The sequence below is a fragment of the Lampris incognitus genome, chromosome 3 (genome assembly GCF_029633865.1).
Source record: "Lampris incognitus isolate fLamInc1 chromosome 3, fLamInc1.hap2, whole genome shotgun sequence".
Taxonomy (NCBI): domain Eukaryota; kingdom Metazoa; phylum Chordata; class Actinopteri; order Lampriformes; family Lampridae; genus Lampris; species Lampris incognitus.
Window position 1 is genome coordinate 1,464,407 of NC_079213.1, and position 18,354 is coordinate 1,482,760.

The 18,354-nt window shown below is 42.5% G+C and overlaps 1 protein-coding gene across 1 annotated transcript in view; it reads right to left on the minus strand.

Annotated features, from left to right (window-relative positions):
• cand1 (cullin-associated and neddylation-dissociated 1) overlaps positions 1 to 18,354 on the minus strand; it is a 102,533-nt gene that overhangs the window by 73,763 nt on the left and 10,416 nt on the right. Inside the window, exons 3-5 of the mRNA XM_056275754.1 lie at positions 12,201 to 12,268; positions 8,285 to 8,439; positions 2,806 to 2,929 (exon numbers count right to left, since the gene is read on the minus strand). Of these exons, the coding sequence (XP_056131729.1) occupies positions 2,806 to 2,929; positions 8,285 to 8,439; positions 12,201 to 12,268 (347 nt within the window). The remainder of the gene's footprint in view (positions 1 to 2,805; positions 2,930 to 8,284; positions 8,440 to 12,200; positions 12,269 to 18,354) is intronic.

Below are 18,354 nucleotides of genomic sequence, written 5' to 3' on the forward strand. Positions count from 1 at the left end.
GGTCGTCTTCTGCACTTTGAAAGACTGCAACAATTTAGAGATGCATGCTTAGCAAGTGACTCCACTCAACATCTGGATCTCCAGCAGCTAGCTGGCTTTACGTCCAATCTCCTGCAGTCATTCAAAGCACGTTTTGGAGAATTTCGTGCGCGCACTGGTCTTTTCAAGTTCATCACTCATCCACATGAGTGTGCAGTGGACAAAATCGACCTGACATGCATCCCCGGGGTCTCTATCGGAGACTTTGAGCTGGAAGTTGCTGACCTGAAGGCATCAGACATGTGGATGAGTAAGTTCAAGTCACTTAATGGAGAGTTGGAAAGTCTTGCGCGACAGCGAGCAGAGCTGGCGAGGGAACACAAGTGGACGGAAATGAAAAATCTTCAACCTGAAGACCAGCTGATTCTTAAAACTTGGAACGAGCTTCCTGTGACATACCACACAATGCAGCGTGTGAGTATTGCCGTATTGACCATGTTTGGCTCTACAAATGCATGTGAGCAGTCATTCTCGCATATGAGGAACATTAAGACCAACCTACGCTCACGTTTAACTGATGGAAGCCTCAACGCCTGCATGAAGCTCAGTCTCACCACGTATGAACCAGACTACAAGGCCATCAGCAAAACCATGCAGCACCAGAAGTCGCATTAAAAGTAAGACATATTTAATTCATTATACTTTAAAAATACTATATGGCTCTCAATGAAATACGTTTAGAAATATTTGGCTTTTATGGCTCTCCCAGTCAAAAAGGTTCCTGACCCCTGATATAGAGGAATGTATTTCAGCATTAGGCTGGAATAGTTAGGTTGGTAAATCAGGATTAGGGAGTTCTGTGAGAGGCTCAGTTGGTTTTTGTGGTTGCCATTCAGCTGTGACAGCTTAAAGTAACCAACTGATCCTCACCCCTGCATAGGCATCAAGTAAGACCCTAGTTTGAAGAACACGAGACACAAGTCGGCGGTGGTTTCTTCAGCCGTGATGGTGAGAAATGATTTGGATTTGGATTTCCTGAAACATTTCCTTAATCGCCTCATCTCAAGTGGAGATCACCGTCACTGAGAAGACGAAGGGAAGGTATGCTGTAGGCTCCATGTGCTCAGGTGCTCATATTTAAAGTGAGGCAGTCTTTCAACTGGGTTGTTCTGTGTGTTTTGTGACAAGGTGCAGAGTTTGTTGGTCACATGCAACAGGCTGACTCACCTCTGGGTTACAGCACACCAGATCAGCCTCCATGTTTGTAGGCATAGTTCCAATGTCACATGGCAGTATACATACTATGTGAGTCTCATTAAACTGGTTCTTGCCTTGAATATAAAAATAAATGGCTGGCTTCAGTAAAAATGAAGCTGATTGAACTCATTTACCATGTTAGCTAGCTACGTATCTCCAAATCCTGTCTACTACAACACAACACACAGCTTCCAACTGATCCATCACATTCATGTCTTGCTGACAACGCAAAGCTGAAAACTTGTGATACTGAAATAAGGGAATCGATTTTATGAAATTTGCTCATCAAGTCAATCAAAATCACAGTTCTTGTGTCAATCGATTTCCCCCCACCTCTTGCTAATAGAAGCCTTGTATTCTTTAAAGAGCAATATCACATTTAAAGTGAAAAGTATTTAATTTGTACCATGGAAGGAAATCAAAAACAAGTGAGAAAACGTCTGTTTGTTTTGATATTGACCGACAATTTTCATTTCAGTCATCTCCAGTTAGAGCCTCCCTGCCAAGCTTCCAACAAGCTCTGCTCTTCACCACAGATCTGTTCAAGTGGAAGACAGAAAGATGAAGATTTAAAAAGACCTCAGAAGAACAGCTGGCAAGGTTCTGCAGGTCAGAATAGAGTGTTTTCAAAGACTTGGCCTCATTCAGACCACAGACAGACAGGTACTGCAGAAGTTGAAAAATGCAAAACTACTGCAACACTCATCGTAGCCGGCCTCCTAAAAGACTTCGCCATGCAAAGGTCATAAGAAACAAGACGCCGAAGCCTACCTTAACAGCCAAGGCTCTGTGGCTTCTCTTAAGCTTGATCATGTCTGTGTTTGAAGAAGTCCCATGAAGAAACACTAACGGCAGGATACCAGAGAGAATTTCACTGCTCTAATAAAAATACCTGGCGGCCTGTCCAGAGTGTCTCCCCGCCTGCCGCCCAATGAGGCCCTGTGATGACCTGGCAGCCTGTCCAGAGTGTCTCCCCAACTACCGCCCAGTGACTGCTGGGATAGGCTGCTGCATCTCATGACCCCAATTGGGATAAGTGGCTTGGATAATGGATGAATGGATGGATGAACAGAAACACAATGGAGATAAAACACTGCATACTGACAACCAAAGCTATTCCCATCCAATAAGACACGAGGCCTGGACAACTTCCTGGCACTGAGGTAAAACCCACTTCTGAATATCCCCAATTATACCCAGTGATACCCAATGACACCCATACTGAGGTTCTGAATACTATCGGATCAATCTATATGACAGCATCAGGGTGACGATCTAGAGCACACTGTATTTTAAACTGGCCCTGTGATGGACTGGCGGCCTGTCCAGGGTGTCTCCCCAACTGCTGCCCAATGACTGCTGGGATAAGCTCCAGCATCCCTGTGACCCTGAGAGCAGGATAAGCAGCTTGGATAATGGATGGATGGATGTATTTCATACACAATTCATGCAAAAATCCAGGTCACTCCATAGAGTCCACAAACTCCCCCATCTGAACAGGAAAGACAGAGAGACAGCCAGAGAGAGAGACAGACAGACAGTCAGTCAGTCAGTCAGTCAGTCAGATACCTGCAGAGCATGTCAGCCATTATGTCCAGAGCCTCCAACTGGACAGAGACGTCCTCCTGTTTGGCGATGGCGCTCGTCAGACGACCTGTTATCTTCTTACACACACTAGCTGCCAGAGCAGAGCCTGACACACACACACACACACACACACACACACACACACACACACACAGAAAGAAACAAACAGACACACACACACACATACACACACACACACACACACACACACACACACACACACACACACACACACACACACACACACACACACACACACACACACACACACACACACACACACACACACACACACACACACACACACACACACAGTTAGTCCTCTAGATACGATTTGCACAGCTACCAGTAGTACCACCAATAAAACCAGCACAACTGTAACAGTAAGAACAGCAGTGCCTGAGGTGGCCCTTAGTCATCTGCTCGGACGAGTGGTGGGTTTTACCAAAGTAGTTTTACCCAAGTAGTTTCACCCAAGTACTTTTACACAAGTAGTTTCACCCAAGTCCCTGAAAATGTCCTTTTTATTGAGTGTTTAACTTTGTTTTTCATTTTTATTTAAAACACATTGCAAGTGAAAATCATGGTCTTTTTACTGCAAAAATACATCTTCTCAACATCAACAATATCTCTTACTATATTTCATTCTCATTGAAATTCAACATTTAATACCCACTCTGCAAGCACTACTGCGGAAATGATCCCACTCTCCTAGTACACGAAGTACAATTAAAGCTGGTTAGCTAGCCACATCCAACCTCCCTACTGGTTATACTACCATCACTAGCTCAACAAGAGGAGGTCAGCTCAGTTTACTATCATCACAACCCACCAAGAGGAGGTCAACTCAGTTTACTACCATCACTAGCTCAACAGGAGGTCAATTCAGTTTACTACCATCACTAGCTCAACAACAGGAGGTCAACTCAGTTTACTACCATCACTAGCTCAACAACAGGAGGTCAGCTCAGTTTACTACCATCACTAGCTCAACAGGAGGAGGTCAGCTCAGTTTACCATCATCACTAGCTCAACAGGAGGAGGTCAACTCAGTTTACTACCATCACTAGCTCAACAACAGGAGGTCAACTCAGTTTACTACCATCACTAGCTCAACAACAGGAGGTCAACTCAGTTTACTACCATCACTAGCGCAACAGGAGGAGGTCAGCTCAGTTTACCATCATCACTAGCTCAACAAGAGGAGGTCAACTCAGTTTACTACCATCACCAGCTCAACAAGGAGGTGAGCTCAGTTTACTACCATCACTAGCTCAACAAGAGGAGGTCAACTCAGTTTACTATCATCACTAGCTCAACAACAGGAGGTCAGCTCAGTTTACTACCATCACTAGCTCAACAACAGCGGGTCAGCTCAGTTTACTATCATCACAACCCAGCAAGAGGTGGTCAACTCATTTACTACCATCACTAGCTCAACAACAGGAGGTCAATTCAGTTTACTATCATCACTAGCTCAACAAGAGGAGATCAACTCAGTTTACTGTCATCACCAGCTCAACAAGAGGAGGTGAGCTCAGTTTACTATCATCACTAGCTCAACAAGAGGAGGTCAACTCAGTTTACCATCATCACTAGCTCAACAGGAGGTCGTCAGCTCAGTTTACTATCATCACTAGCATGACAAGAGCAGGTCAACTCAGTTTACTATTATCACTAGCTCAACAAGAGGAGGTCAGCTCAGTTTACTATCATCACTAGCTCAACAAGAGGAGGTCAGCTCAGTTTACTATCATCACTAGCTCAACAAGAGGAGGTCAACTCAGTTTACACAGCTGGACCAGTGCAGAAGACACTAGTTCTCCTGCACAGAAGCCACATTCAACATCCCTACTGGTTATACTATCATCACTAGCTCAACAAGAGGAGGTCAACTCAGTTTACTACCATCACTAGCTCAACGAGAGGAGGTCAGCTCAGTTTACACATCTGGACCAGTGCAGAAGACACTAGTTCTGCACAGAAGCCCCATTCAACCTCCCTACTGGTTATACTATCATCACTAGCTCAACAAGAGGAGGTAAATTCAGTTTACTACCATCACTAGCTCAACAAGAGGAGGTCAGCTCAGTTTACTATCATCACTAGCTCAACAACAGGAGGTCAGCTCAGTTTACTATCATCACTAGCTCAACAAGAGGAGGTCAACTCAGTTTACTATCAATACTAGCTCAACAAGAGGAGGTCAGCTCAGTTCACCATCATCATTAGCTCAACAAGAGGCGGTCAGCTCAGTTTACTATCATCACTAGCTCAATAAGAGGAGGTCAACTCAGTTTACTACCATCACTAGCTCAACAAAAGGAGGTCAGCTCAGTTTACACATCTGGACCAGTGCAGAAGACACTAGTTCTCCTGCACAGAAGCCACATTCAACATCCCTACTGGTTATACTATCATCACTAGCTCAACAAGAGGAGGTCAGCTCATTTTACTATCATCACGAGCTCAACAAGAGGAGGACAACTCATTTTACTATCACCACTAGCTCAACAAGAGGAGGTCAGCTCAGTTTACTATCATCACAATCCAGCAAGAGGAGGTCAACTCAGTTTACTACCATCACTAGCTCAACAACAGGTGGTCAACTCATTTACTACCATCACTAGCTCAACAACAGGAGGTCAACTCATTTTACTACCATCACTAGCTCAACAACAGGAGGTCAACTCATTTTACTACCATCACTAGCTCAACAAGAGGAGGTCAGCTCAGTTTACTATCAACACAACCCAGCAAGAGGAGGTCAACTCAGTTTACTACCATCACTAGCTCAACAATAGGTGGTCAACTCATTTACTATCATCACTAGCTCAACAACAGGAGGTCAACTCATTTTACTACCATCACTAGCTCAACAAGAGGTCAGCTCAGTTTACTACCATCACTAGCTCAACAAGAGGAGGTCAGCTTAGTTTACTATCATCACTAGCTCAACAAGAGGAGGTCAACTCAGTTTACTACCATCACTAGCTCAACAAGAGGAGGTCAGCTCAGTTCACCATCATCATTAGCTCAACAACAGGCGGTCAGCTCAGTTTACTATCATCACTAGCTCAACAAGAGGAGGTCAACTCAGTTTACTACCATCACTAGCTCAACAAGAGGAGGTCAGCTCAGTTCACCATCATCATTAGCTCAACAACAGGCGGTCAGCTCAGTTTACTATCATCACTAGCTCAACAAAAGGAGGTCAACTCAGTTTACTACCATCACTAGCTCAACAAGAGGAGGTCAGCTCAGTTTACACATCTGGACCAGTGCAGAAGACACTAGTTCTCCTGCACAGAAGCCACATTCAACATCCCTACTGGTTATACTATCATCACTAGCTCAACAAGAGGAGGTCAGCTCATTTTACTATCATCACTAGCTCAACAAGAGGAGGACAACTCATTTTACTATCACCACTAGCTCAACAAGAGGAGGTCAGCTCAGTTTACTATCATCACAACCCAGCAAGAGGAGGTCAACTCAGTTTACTACCATCACTAGCTCAACAACAGGTGGTCAACTCATTTACTACCATCACTAGCTCAACAAGAGGAGGTCAGCTCAGTTTACTACCATCACTAGCTCAACAAGAGGAGGTCAGCGTAGTTTACTATAATCACTAGCTCAACAAGAGGAGGTCAACTCAGTTTACTACCATCACTAGCTCAACAAGAGGAGGTCAGCTCAGTTCACCATCATCATTAGCTCAACAAGAGGCAGTCAGCTCAGTTTACTATCATCACTAGCTCAACAAGAGGTCAACTCAGTTTACTACCATCACTAGCTCAACAAGAGGAGGTCAGCTCAGTTTACACATCTGGACCAGTGCAGAAGACACTAGTTCTCCTGCACAGAGGCCACATTCAACATCCCTACTGGTTATACTATCATCACTAGCTCAGCAAGAGGAGGTCAGCTCATTTTACTATTATCACTAGCTCAACAAGAGGAGGACAACTCATTTTACTATCACCACTAGCTCAACAGGAGGAGGTCAGCTCAGTTTACTACCATCACTAGCTCAACAAGAGGAGGTCAGCTCAGTTTACTATCATCACAACCCAGCAAGAGGAGGTCAACTCAGTTTACTACCATCACTAGCTCAACAACAGGTGGTCAACTCATTTACTACCATCACTAGCTCAACAACAGGAGGTCAACTCATTTTACTACCATCACTAGCTCAACAAGAGGAGGTCAGCTTAGTTTACTATCATCACTAGCTCAACAAGAGGAGGTCAGCTCAGTTTACTACCATCACTAGCTCAACAAGAGGAGATCAGCTTAGTTTGAACAGCTGGAGCACTGCAGCAGACATTAGTTCCGCTGGCTAGCAGAAATGTGAACAGGAGAGCTGAGCATGTAAGTCTCTCCCTGCCAATACATAGCTTTTCCAACAGCAAGCCCTATGTAGCGCCTTCTCGTGGTGACACACGGTAACTGGGTACACCTTGGACCCTGGCTGAACTACAAGGGACTCGGAGGAGTTCTGGCCCTTAGACGCGCGGTACACAGGCCCACCGGTGTGTCGATACTCCCTGATGCCCATGAACCAGCCCCCAGCTATAGGTTAAATAGTGCCACGGCCTAGTGGACACCTTGGGGGAGAAATAGGCTGTGGCAGTAAACCCCTACACAACATCTACGTCCACAGTGCTGTTGTTTTTTGTTTTTCTTGCCCTTTTGTATGTGTTTAAGTGGGAGAGTACTGCTGGCATCGTGTGTTGTTGCCGCTTCTCCCTCTCGTAGCCCCCCTTCCCATCCACCCCTGTATGTCTGTGTTATGTTTATCTGTTGTCTTCGTTCACTCCGTTTATTGTAAAGCCACTTTGAGTGTTAGAAAAGCGCCATATAAGATGGATTTATTATTAAATGTAATACACCTCACACTGAAAATGAATGAAGGCCAGGTGACATTGGCATCCCCTATATAAAGCCAAGACACAGCCCCATTCTTCCAGACACTAGCTTAACTAGCAACACTGCACGATTTAAGTGCTGAACTGAGCCCCCGGTACACTGTGTGAAATCATGAAAAACAAAAATTCTACTAGATAATGTAAAATAACGTAAAATGCAATAAACAAGGAGGTTTCGGACAGGCAGATGTCATGTTTGTGTGATTTAGACTAGAAAAAATGGTGTAGTAGTAATAGTAAAAGTAGTAACAACAGTAGCAGTAATATCAGTAGTAATGTGAGAGAGGTAGCAGAAAAACTAGTAATGGGTACATATATTACAAATAGTACTAGTGAGTTTTAACAGTAATCCTTGTAAATACAAAAATGATAGTTTTAGTTGTAACTGCAATAATAGTAATAATTATAGTAATAGAAGTATGTAATGGCAGCAGTAGAATGGTAGAGACAGAAATAATTGTAGCAGTAGTAGTAATAATAATATTATTAGTCATAACAGTAGTAGTAATAACAGTATTATACATTACCACTAGAGGCAGGTGGCAGTTCTCCTATCACTGTCTTGAGGCCAATAGAGGAAATGTCTCGGAGCTGTTCCTTGTCTGACAGCATGTTGGTACACAGAGTGTCTACTATTGTCTCCACCTGATACTCCTTCACCTTGCTCACCAGAGGGCCCAGGCTGTAGATAAACCAACATACCCCGAGTCAGAGACAGACAGACTCAACATACCCCGAGTCAGAGACAGACAGAGCCAACATATCCGGATCACAGATAGAGTCAATTCATCTGGACACAACATTTATTGAGAGAGATGTTTCATCATCATCTAAGTGACCTCTTCAGTCTCATCTGACGGCAGGTATCCCCACCTTCCCTGTTTCTCAGGGGTCGCCACAGTGGATTTTTGGCCTCCATAGTTTTCATCTGTCGCATCCACCTCCCGCAGTCCAACCCTCCTCATGTCCTCCTCTATCTGGTCTCTCCATCTTTTCCTTGGTCTTCCTCTTTTTCTTTTGCCAGATATTTCCAGGTCCAATACCTTCTTTCCTATATAGTCTATGCCTCCTCTCTGTACATGTTCAAACCATTTCAATCTTGTCTTCCTCAACTTCTCATCCATTCCTCTGATCTTGAATGTAGCTCTCACTTCTTCATTTCTCTTGCAATCTTTTCTAGTCACTCTTAAGGACCAACGCAGCATGCTCCTCTCTGCTACCTGTAATGTAGATTGTCTTTTGCTGACAGTGCTTCCATACCATACAGCATGGCAGGCCTGATTATTGATTTGTATACTTTGCCCTTTACCCTCAATGGCATTCTTTTGTCACAAAATACTCCAGCTACGTTTCTCCATGAATTCCGCCCAGATTGTGTCCAGATTGTGTGTTCCTCCCTATCAAGGATGTGTACATCCTCATCCTTGAAAGAGTGGCCAGTGGCCTGTAGATGGTGTAGACTATGGACTCCTGGCCAACATGTTAGCTCTTCTGTGCTGTGCCGTTTAGCTTCCCTGATTACAAGTCATGGCAATCCTGCTGGCACTTAACAGCTACACTATACTGCTCTGTAACCAATCATTGTTTTCAGTCATTATGCCACTGTATTGTTTATAAGGGTGGGGGTACCTGCAGTCACTGTATTGTTTATAAGGGTGGGGACACCTGCAGTCACTGTATTGTTTATAAGGGTGGGGACACCTGCAGTCACTGTATTGTTTATAAGGGTGGGGACACCTGCAGTCACTGTATTGTTTATAAGGGTGGGGACACCTGCAGTCACTGTATTGTTTATAAGGGTGGGGATACCTGCAGTCACTGTATTGTTTATAAGGGTGGGGACACCTGCAGTCACTGTATTGTTTGCAGAGATGGAAAAACCCCGGTCCAGAAATTCAATTCAATTCAATTTATTGTCATTAAAACCTATGTGCAGGCACATGTTAAAAATGAAATGAGGGCTGTGGCTTCACCAAACAGTGCAAGACACGCACACACAAACACACAGCAAACACAGTATAAGATATACACACATGAAGACCAAACACAGTAGAAGATATACACACATGAAGACCAAAAGCTAAAAATAAGTTAAAAGAGAGCTGGAGTACAAAATAAAATATCTACAGACATTCAGTGGGTGGCCAGGTTCAGGTGGGCAACAGCTTGGGGAAAGAAGCTGTTTTTGAGCCTGGTAGTGCGGGCTCTGAGGCTCCTGTAGCGCCTCCCAGAGCACAGGGGGGAGAACAGTCCATGGTTGGGGTGGGTGGGATCTCTGCTGATGCTCAGACCCCCTCGAAGGCAGCGTTTGTGATAAATGTCTTGTATGGCTGGGAGCTGGGTACCGGTGATATGCTGGGCCACCTTGACGACCCGCTGCAGAGCTTTCTGGTCTACTGAGGTACAGTTGCCGTACCACACTGAGATGCAGATGGTCAGGATGCTCTCTATGGTGCAGTGGTACAAGTTGGTGAGAGTTTTGGGGGACAGATGGGCGCTCCTCAGCCTCCTCAGGAAATGCAGGCGTTGTTGGGCCTTTTTCACAAGGGCCTGGGTGTTTAATGTCCAGGAAAGGTCCTCGCTGATGTGGACTCCAAGGAATTTAAAGCTGGAAACACGCTCCACTTCCACCCCATTGATGTGTATGGGGGAGTGGCTGCAGCTTCTAGACCTCCTGAAGTCCACAATCAGCTCCTTCATCTTCTGCACATTGAGGACAAGATTGTTGGTAGTACACCATGATGTAAGGTGCTGAATCTCGTCCCTGTAGACCGTCTCGTCATTGTGGTGATACGGCCAATGACTGTGGTGTCAAGGGTGAGTTGGCAGGCAGTGGTGGGTAAAGAGGGAAAAAAGGAGGGGGCTCAGAACACAGCCTCGAGGGGCATCTGTGCTGAGGGTCAGGGTGGAGGAGGTGTGGTCACCTAACCTAACAGACTGAGGTCAGGAAGTCCAGGATCCAGTTACAGAGGGAGGGGTTGAGGCCAAGGGAGAGGAGTTTGGTGGTTAGTTTGGTGGGGATGATAGTGTTGAAGGCAGAGCTATAATCTATAAACAGCATCCGGATGTATGTGTTGTTAAGTTCAAGGTGGGTCAGAGCAATGTGCAGGGCAGTGGTAATGGCATCCTCAGTAGACCTTTTGGGACGGTAGGCGAACTGATGTGGGTCGAATGTGGGGAGGATAATGTTTTTGATGTGAGCCAGAACCAGTCTCTCAAAGCACTTCATGGCAATGGGGGTGAGTGCTATGGGTCGGTAGTCATTCAGACATGTGGATGTTGGTTTCTTGGAGACAGGAATGATGGAGGTGGTCTTAAAGCATGCCGGGACTAAGGATTGGGACAGTGAGACTCTAAATATAGTTGTGAAAACCTCAGCCAGCTGGTCGGCACTTTCCTGGAGGACCCGACCCGGTATGCTGTCCGGTCCGGCAGCCTTCCGTGTGTTCACTCTGCGCAGTGATTCTCTGACCTCTGCAATCAATAAGAGTGAGCACCTGGTTTTCTGGGTGGCTGGGGATTTGTGTGGCCGGGTCAGTATTGTCCTTGTCAAAGCGGGCATAGAAATGATTTAGCTCGTCTGGCAGGGAGGCATCATGGACAGTGGGACCGCTATTGGAGCTTTTGTAGTCTGTGATAGACTGAGAAAGTAAAAAACTTGTCTCTTTACTCCTCCCATGTACTAAACCATCAGATTGGACTGACTAGTTTCCCAAATCGGCTGGTTTAATACATGGATGGAGTAAAGACATGGTTAGGGTTTTTACTTTCTGGACCGGGTTTTTCCACATCTAAATATTTATAAGGGTAGGGAACCTGCAGTCACTGTAATGCTTATAAGGGTGGGGACACCTGCAGTCACTGTAATGCTTATAAGGGTGGGGACACCTGCAGCTACTGTATTGTTTATAAGGGTGGGGACACCTGCAGTCACTGTATTGTTTATAAGGGTGGGGACACCTGCAGTCACTGTATTGTTTATAAGGGTGGGGAGACCTACAGCTACTGTATTGTTTATAAGGGTGGGGACACCTGCAGTCACTGTATTGTTTATAAGGGTGGGGACACCTGCAGTCACTGTATTGTTTATAAGGGTGGAGACACCTGCAGTCACTGTATTGTTTATAAGGGTGGGGACTCCTGCAGCTACTGTATTGTTTATAAGGGTGGGGACTCCTGCAGTCACTGTATTGTTTATAAGGGTGGGGTACCTGCAGTCATTGTATAGTTTATAAGGGTGGGGACACCTGAAGTAACTGTATTGTTTATAAGGGTGGGAACACCTGCAGTCAGATGAGACTGAAGAGGTCACCTAGATGATGACTTACCTAGAGAGAGACAGAACAAACACGCGTGTGAGATGTGTGTGACTATTATAGTGTGTGTGTGTGTGTGTGTGTGTGTGTGTGTGTGTATGTGTGTGTGTGTGTGGTTGTGTCTCACCATTTAACAGCCAGGTTCTGTACTTCTCCGTTCTTGTCTTCCAACAGTTTGAGAATCATCTTCACCACCTATAAATCAACCAATCAATTCATTAACCAATCAATCAACCAATCAATTCATTAACCAATCAATCAACCATCAATTCATTAACCGATCAATCAATGAACCAATGAACTGGTCAGCCAGTCCATCCTGTGTAAGCAATAAACTCCAACGGAGGGATAATGGCTGGATGAAACAGGATTCCTGAGAGACAAAGTGTGTTACCGAGTCCCTCTGTGCTCATAAGTGATATAGTATATTTATATACAAAGTGTGTTACCGAGTCCCTCTGTGCTCATAAGTGATATAGTATATTTATATACAAAGTGTGTTACCGAGTCCCTCTGTGCTCATAAGTGATATAGTATATTTATATACAAAGTGTGTTACCGAGTCCCTCTGTGCTCATAAGTGATATAGTATATTTATATACAAAGTGTGTTACCGAGTCCCTCTGTGCTCATAAGTGATATAGTATATTTATATACAAAGTGTGTTACCGAGTCCCTCTGTGCTCATAAGTGATATAGTATATTTATATACAAAGTGTGTTACCGAGTCCCTCTGTGCTCATAAGTGATATAGTATATTTATATACAAAGTGTGTTACCGAGTCCCTCTGTGCTCATAAGTGATATAGTATATTTATATACTTACTTATAAAATAGGTTTACAGTATATAAATATATATTTATAATATAATAATAGAGTTGGGCGATTGTTTCCATTTTAGTATTGTCCAATCGTGGCTACTCCAGATCGCCAATAGGTGATCCTACCGCCAGGGGGCAGCAGCAGGATGGGCAGCATCTTTTTAGATGATTATTAACGTTAGAATTTAATCTGTATGAAGGTTGTGAACAGTCATGTCCAGGGTGGCTCAGCAGGTGACGGAGCGGTGAATAACTGCACCTTTAAGCTTTCTGCAGGCAATCAAGTTCAAATACACTGAATACACGTTTACAAGAGTGTGAACACGTTTTATAATTGATTTACACATCACTTATACAGAACCACAGATATTGGCATCATGTATACTACTATTCTTAACCCAGCCCTTCAATCCCCCAGCAGACCCTCCCGGTCCAAGTCTCACCCTCCAACCCCCGAATCCCCGAGGAAAGAAAGAAAAAAGGATGGTAATTGTAACGATAATAATGATTATAATACAAGGGGGAGGGGGAAAGAGTAGACAAGTGTATGGATAAAGGTCGGCTGGGGTTGTGTGTGTGTCCTGTTACAGCTGACGTGCCTGCTGATCTGCTTACCATCAGCCTCTGGTACGATGCAGAGCGCCCTCGTGTGGTCCATAAATGGTCTCCAGGTTTTCTCAAAGGTTTTTAAAGAACCCTTCAATGAGAACCTGATTTTTTTTCTAATTTGGTATTACTTAAAACTTCTTTGAGCCGTTTGTCATAGATTGGGAGAGATAGGAACGAAGGAACGATGACTTATTGGAAGGTGTAGTAAGCAGGATATAACACACAGATAATAACGTGAGGTGACCAACAAACCCACACATCACAATCACTCAACACGTCTCGTACTTACACGTTTTAAAACCAGTAGGAAGTAGAAGTACACACTTATTTCATCCACCCCTTCTCACCTACTCTTAAGTTAAGTCAGCTACTATACACTACAAACTCAATTCCCACTGTACTGTGTACTTCTCTGTACTGTGTAGTTCACTGTACTGTGTAGCTCACTGTACTGAATAGTTCCCTGTACTGTATAGTTCTCTGTACTGTGTAGTTCACTGTATTGTGTAGTTCTCTGTACTGAATAGTTCACTGTACTGTATAGTTCGCTGTACTGTGTAGTTCACTGTATTGTGTAGTTCTCTGTACTGTGTAGTTGTCTGTACTGTGTAGTTCACTGTACTGTATAGTTCTCTGTACTGTATAGTTCACTGTACTGTGTACTTCTCTGTACTGTATAGTTCTCTGTACTGTGTAGTTCACTGTACTGTATAGTTCACTGTACTGTGTACTTCTCTGTACTGTATAGTTCTCTGTACTGTGTAGTTCTCTGTACTGTATAGTTCACTGTACTGTGTACTTCTCTGTACTGTATAGTTCTCTGTCCTGTATAGTTCACTGTACTGTGTAGTTCACTGTACTGTGTAGTTCTCTGTCCTGTATAGTTCACTGTACTGTGTAGTTCTCTGTACTGTATAGTTCTCTGTACGGTATAGTTCACTGTACTGTGTAGTTCACTGTACTGTGTAGTTCTCTGAACTGTATAGTTCACTGTACTGTGTAGTTCTCTGTACTGTGTAGTTCACTGTACTGTATAGTTCTCTGAACTGTATAGTTCACTGTACTGTGTAGTTCTCTGAACTATTTAGTTCACTGTACTGTTTAGTTCACTGTACCTTGTAGTTTACTGTATTGTGTAGTTCACTGTCCTCTAGTTCTCCGTTCTGTGTAGTTCACTGTACTGTATAGTTCTCTGTACTGTACAGTTCACTGTACTGTGTAGTTCTCTGTACTGTGTAGTTCTCTGAACTGTAGTTCTCTGAACTGTATAGTTCACTGTACTGTGTAGTTCACTGTACTGTGTAGTTCTGTGCACTGTGTAGTTCACTCTACTATATAGTTCACTGTACTGTGTAGTTCTCTGTACTGTATAATTCACTGTATTGTGTAGTTCACTGTATTGTGTATTTAATTGTACTGTGTAGTTTACTGTATTGTGTAGTTCACTGTACTGTATAGTTCTCTGTACTGTGTACTTCACTGTATTGTGTATTCAACTGTGTACTGTGTAGTTCACTCTACTATATAGTTCACTGTACTGTGTAGTTCTCTGTACTGTGTAGTTCACTGTACTGTATAGTTCTCTGTACTGTATAGTTCACTGTACTGTGTAGTTCTCTGTATTGTGTAGATCTCTGTACCGTATAGTTCACTGTATTGTGTAGTTCACTGTAATGTGTATTTAACTGTACTGTGTAGTTTACTGTATTGTGTAGTTCACTGTACTGTATAGTTCTCTGTACTGTGTACTTCACTGTATTGTGTATTTAACTGTACTGAGCAGTTCTCTGTGTTGAGTAGGTCACTGTACTGTATAGTTCTCTGTACTGTGTAGTTCACTTTAGTGTATTTCACTATACTGTGTAGTTTACTGTATTGTGTAGTTCAGTGTACTGTATAGTTCGCTGTACTGTGTAGTTTACTGTATTGTGTAGTTCACTGTACTGTATAGTTCGCTGTGCTGTGTAGTTCACTGTATTGTGTAGTTCACATTCAATGTTGTGCTGCACAATACAAACTCACTACTGTGAACATAAGAGAACAACATCAACACATGAGAGAAAAGAATAAACACATGCTAATGTCATGTGTCAAGAATAAACATGCTAATGTCATGTATCAAGAATAAACATATGCGTCAACACTTTAGTATGGGGAATATATTCACCATTAATTAGGTGCTCATTAGCATGCAAATTAGCAACATATTAGCTCTTAATCGGTCATTATTAAGTACTCATTAATGCCTTATTCTGCATGGCCGTATTATACAACCAGTAAGCCATTAACTATGAGTTTTCCCTCTATAAACTCAGAATTATTGCTTATTAGTAGTACCATCTCAATATGCTTTGCTTAGTATGGACTTTATAAGGTGGTAGTACCACGAGAAGAGTTATTCTCCCTTACTAACACTTAATGAATATGGTCTGTTCTTACATAACAACACACACACAAAACTACAAGTGTTAATAGTGTTAAATTACTGTAAATTAAGTTTTTGTTACTTAGAATATGTTCCCCATACTAAAGTGACATCTTGATCATTACTAATTCACTAGTAATTAAATTTTTTTACTTAGAATATGTTCCCCATACTAAAGTGTTACCACATATGCTAATGTCATGTAGCAGGAATAAACACATGCTAATGTCATGTAGCAGGAATAAACACGTGTTAATGTCATGTAGCAAGAATAAACATGCTAATGTCATGTAGCAGGAATAGACACGTGCTAATGTTATGTAGCAGGAATAAACACATGCTAATGTCATGTAGCAAGAATAAACATGCTGATGTCATGTAGCAGGAATAGACACGTGCTAATGTTATGTAGCAGGAATAAACACATGCTAATGTCATGTAGCAAGAATAAACATGCTGATGTCATGTAGCAGGAATAGACACGTGCTAATGTTATGTAGCAGGAATAAACACATGCTAATGTCATGTAGCAAGAATAAACATGCTGATGTCATGTAGCAGGAATAGACACTGCTAATGTTATGTAGCAGGAATAAACACATGCTAATGTCATGTAGCAAGAATAAACACTGACCGCTGAATGCTCTTAACTGTTGCTTTAACTGATCCTCATTGCCTTTACTCACGTCGTTGCCACTACCAGCACCGTTTCTCTTGGCCACGCCCCTGGGCATGTTGCCGTTGCCAATTTGACCCGACCAGTGCAGATTTGCACCTCTCAATCGATGATCAGGTAAAAATCCATGAAATACGCAAACCATAAAATCAACCAAAATAATCCAAAGGTGTCATGGGGTCGTTAAAAATGGTCAAAATGAAAGAAGTAGACAGCCTCGAACAAAAAAAACCGCCGCTAGCAACCGGAACCGGAAACTCGAGACACGTAAATGTAATCATCATCATTATTATTATTATTATTATGTATTTCTATTTGAGGAGCATAAGACATTTAGCAGGGAGTGAAGGGAAAGGTATCGTTGTTTGGAATGAAGCAGGTAAATGAGCTCTGGGGGACTGCCAAATAGAGCTGCAAGTAGGTTGGGAGCCATCTGTGTGCCAGCTAGTTCCTCAAAGGATTTAAATATATTAGTCCAATAAAAAAAAATAAGTAAAAATAATAAAAACAAATAAAATAAATCATAAATAAAATAACAATAAAATAAGATAATAATAATAAAAATAACAAGATAATAAAAATAAAATAATAAAATATAATAACAAAAAATAAAATTATATATATATATAAATAAATAAATATAAGAAGAAATAAAATAATAATAAATAAAAATCAGTCCAGTAGTAAAGTTTAAGCTTTGCTTGGTATGAGGCATGATGCTGGTTCAGGGGTCACTGTAGTGTTTATTTTAGTTAACGAAGTTTACCTTTTGCTTTCTTAGGTGAAGTTAGAGACGCAAAATCATTAGATTTAGCGGCGCGCTCCAGAATTACGCCTTCACCTCCACTGACCAAACCGGAAGTCCCGAGTGTGAACATTTTAATTAAAATACTTAAAACATTAAAGGAATCTACTTAATAGCAACATATCCTCTATTCACACAACACCTCCCTTTTAAAAGTCTGTGTGTCTGTGCTTGATATGACAATATCACAGCATCATGTGCCGTTAAACGTTATTATCTCATCTTTACTGTCACAATCCAAATAATATCCATACGTTAACTACTGTTCTGGAGCACAGAGCAAGGTTCTGGGGAGAAGGCATACAGACAACAAAGATGTGGGGTGTCAGATTCGCAGAAAACAGACAGCAAACTGGTTTGTAATTAAGGATTTTAAATTCACTCGTCACTCGTGCTGATTAACGAGGCTCAGCAGGCAGACATGCCGCTCCTCCAGAAAGAGTTCTAAATGCACACTGCAGACATTATCTTTACAACACCTTACTTCTGACAGTAAGTTAGTACAAATCGCCTTAATATCAGCGTAGGAAAAACCAATCCGACCACCCCTTTAATCGCTGATATACGATCTGATCGCCACTCAATACCAGCCTATATAATACAGCACAGTACTACATAGTAGCACAGTAGTTTAGCAAAGTATCGCATAATACAGTAGAGCAAAGTATCACATCGTTCAGTATAATGTGGTAGTGAACAGTATGTAAGACATATATTGTTAGTAAAGTACACTATAGCATCAGTATAACGTGTACTGAACAGTATGTAAGACATATATTGTTAGTAACGTACAGTATAGCATCAGTATAATGTGTACTGAACAGTATGTAAGACATATATTGTTAGTAACGTACAGTATAGCATCAGTATAATGTGTACTGAACAGTATGTAAGACATATATTGTTAGTAACGTACAGTATAGCATCAGTATAATGTGTACTGA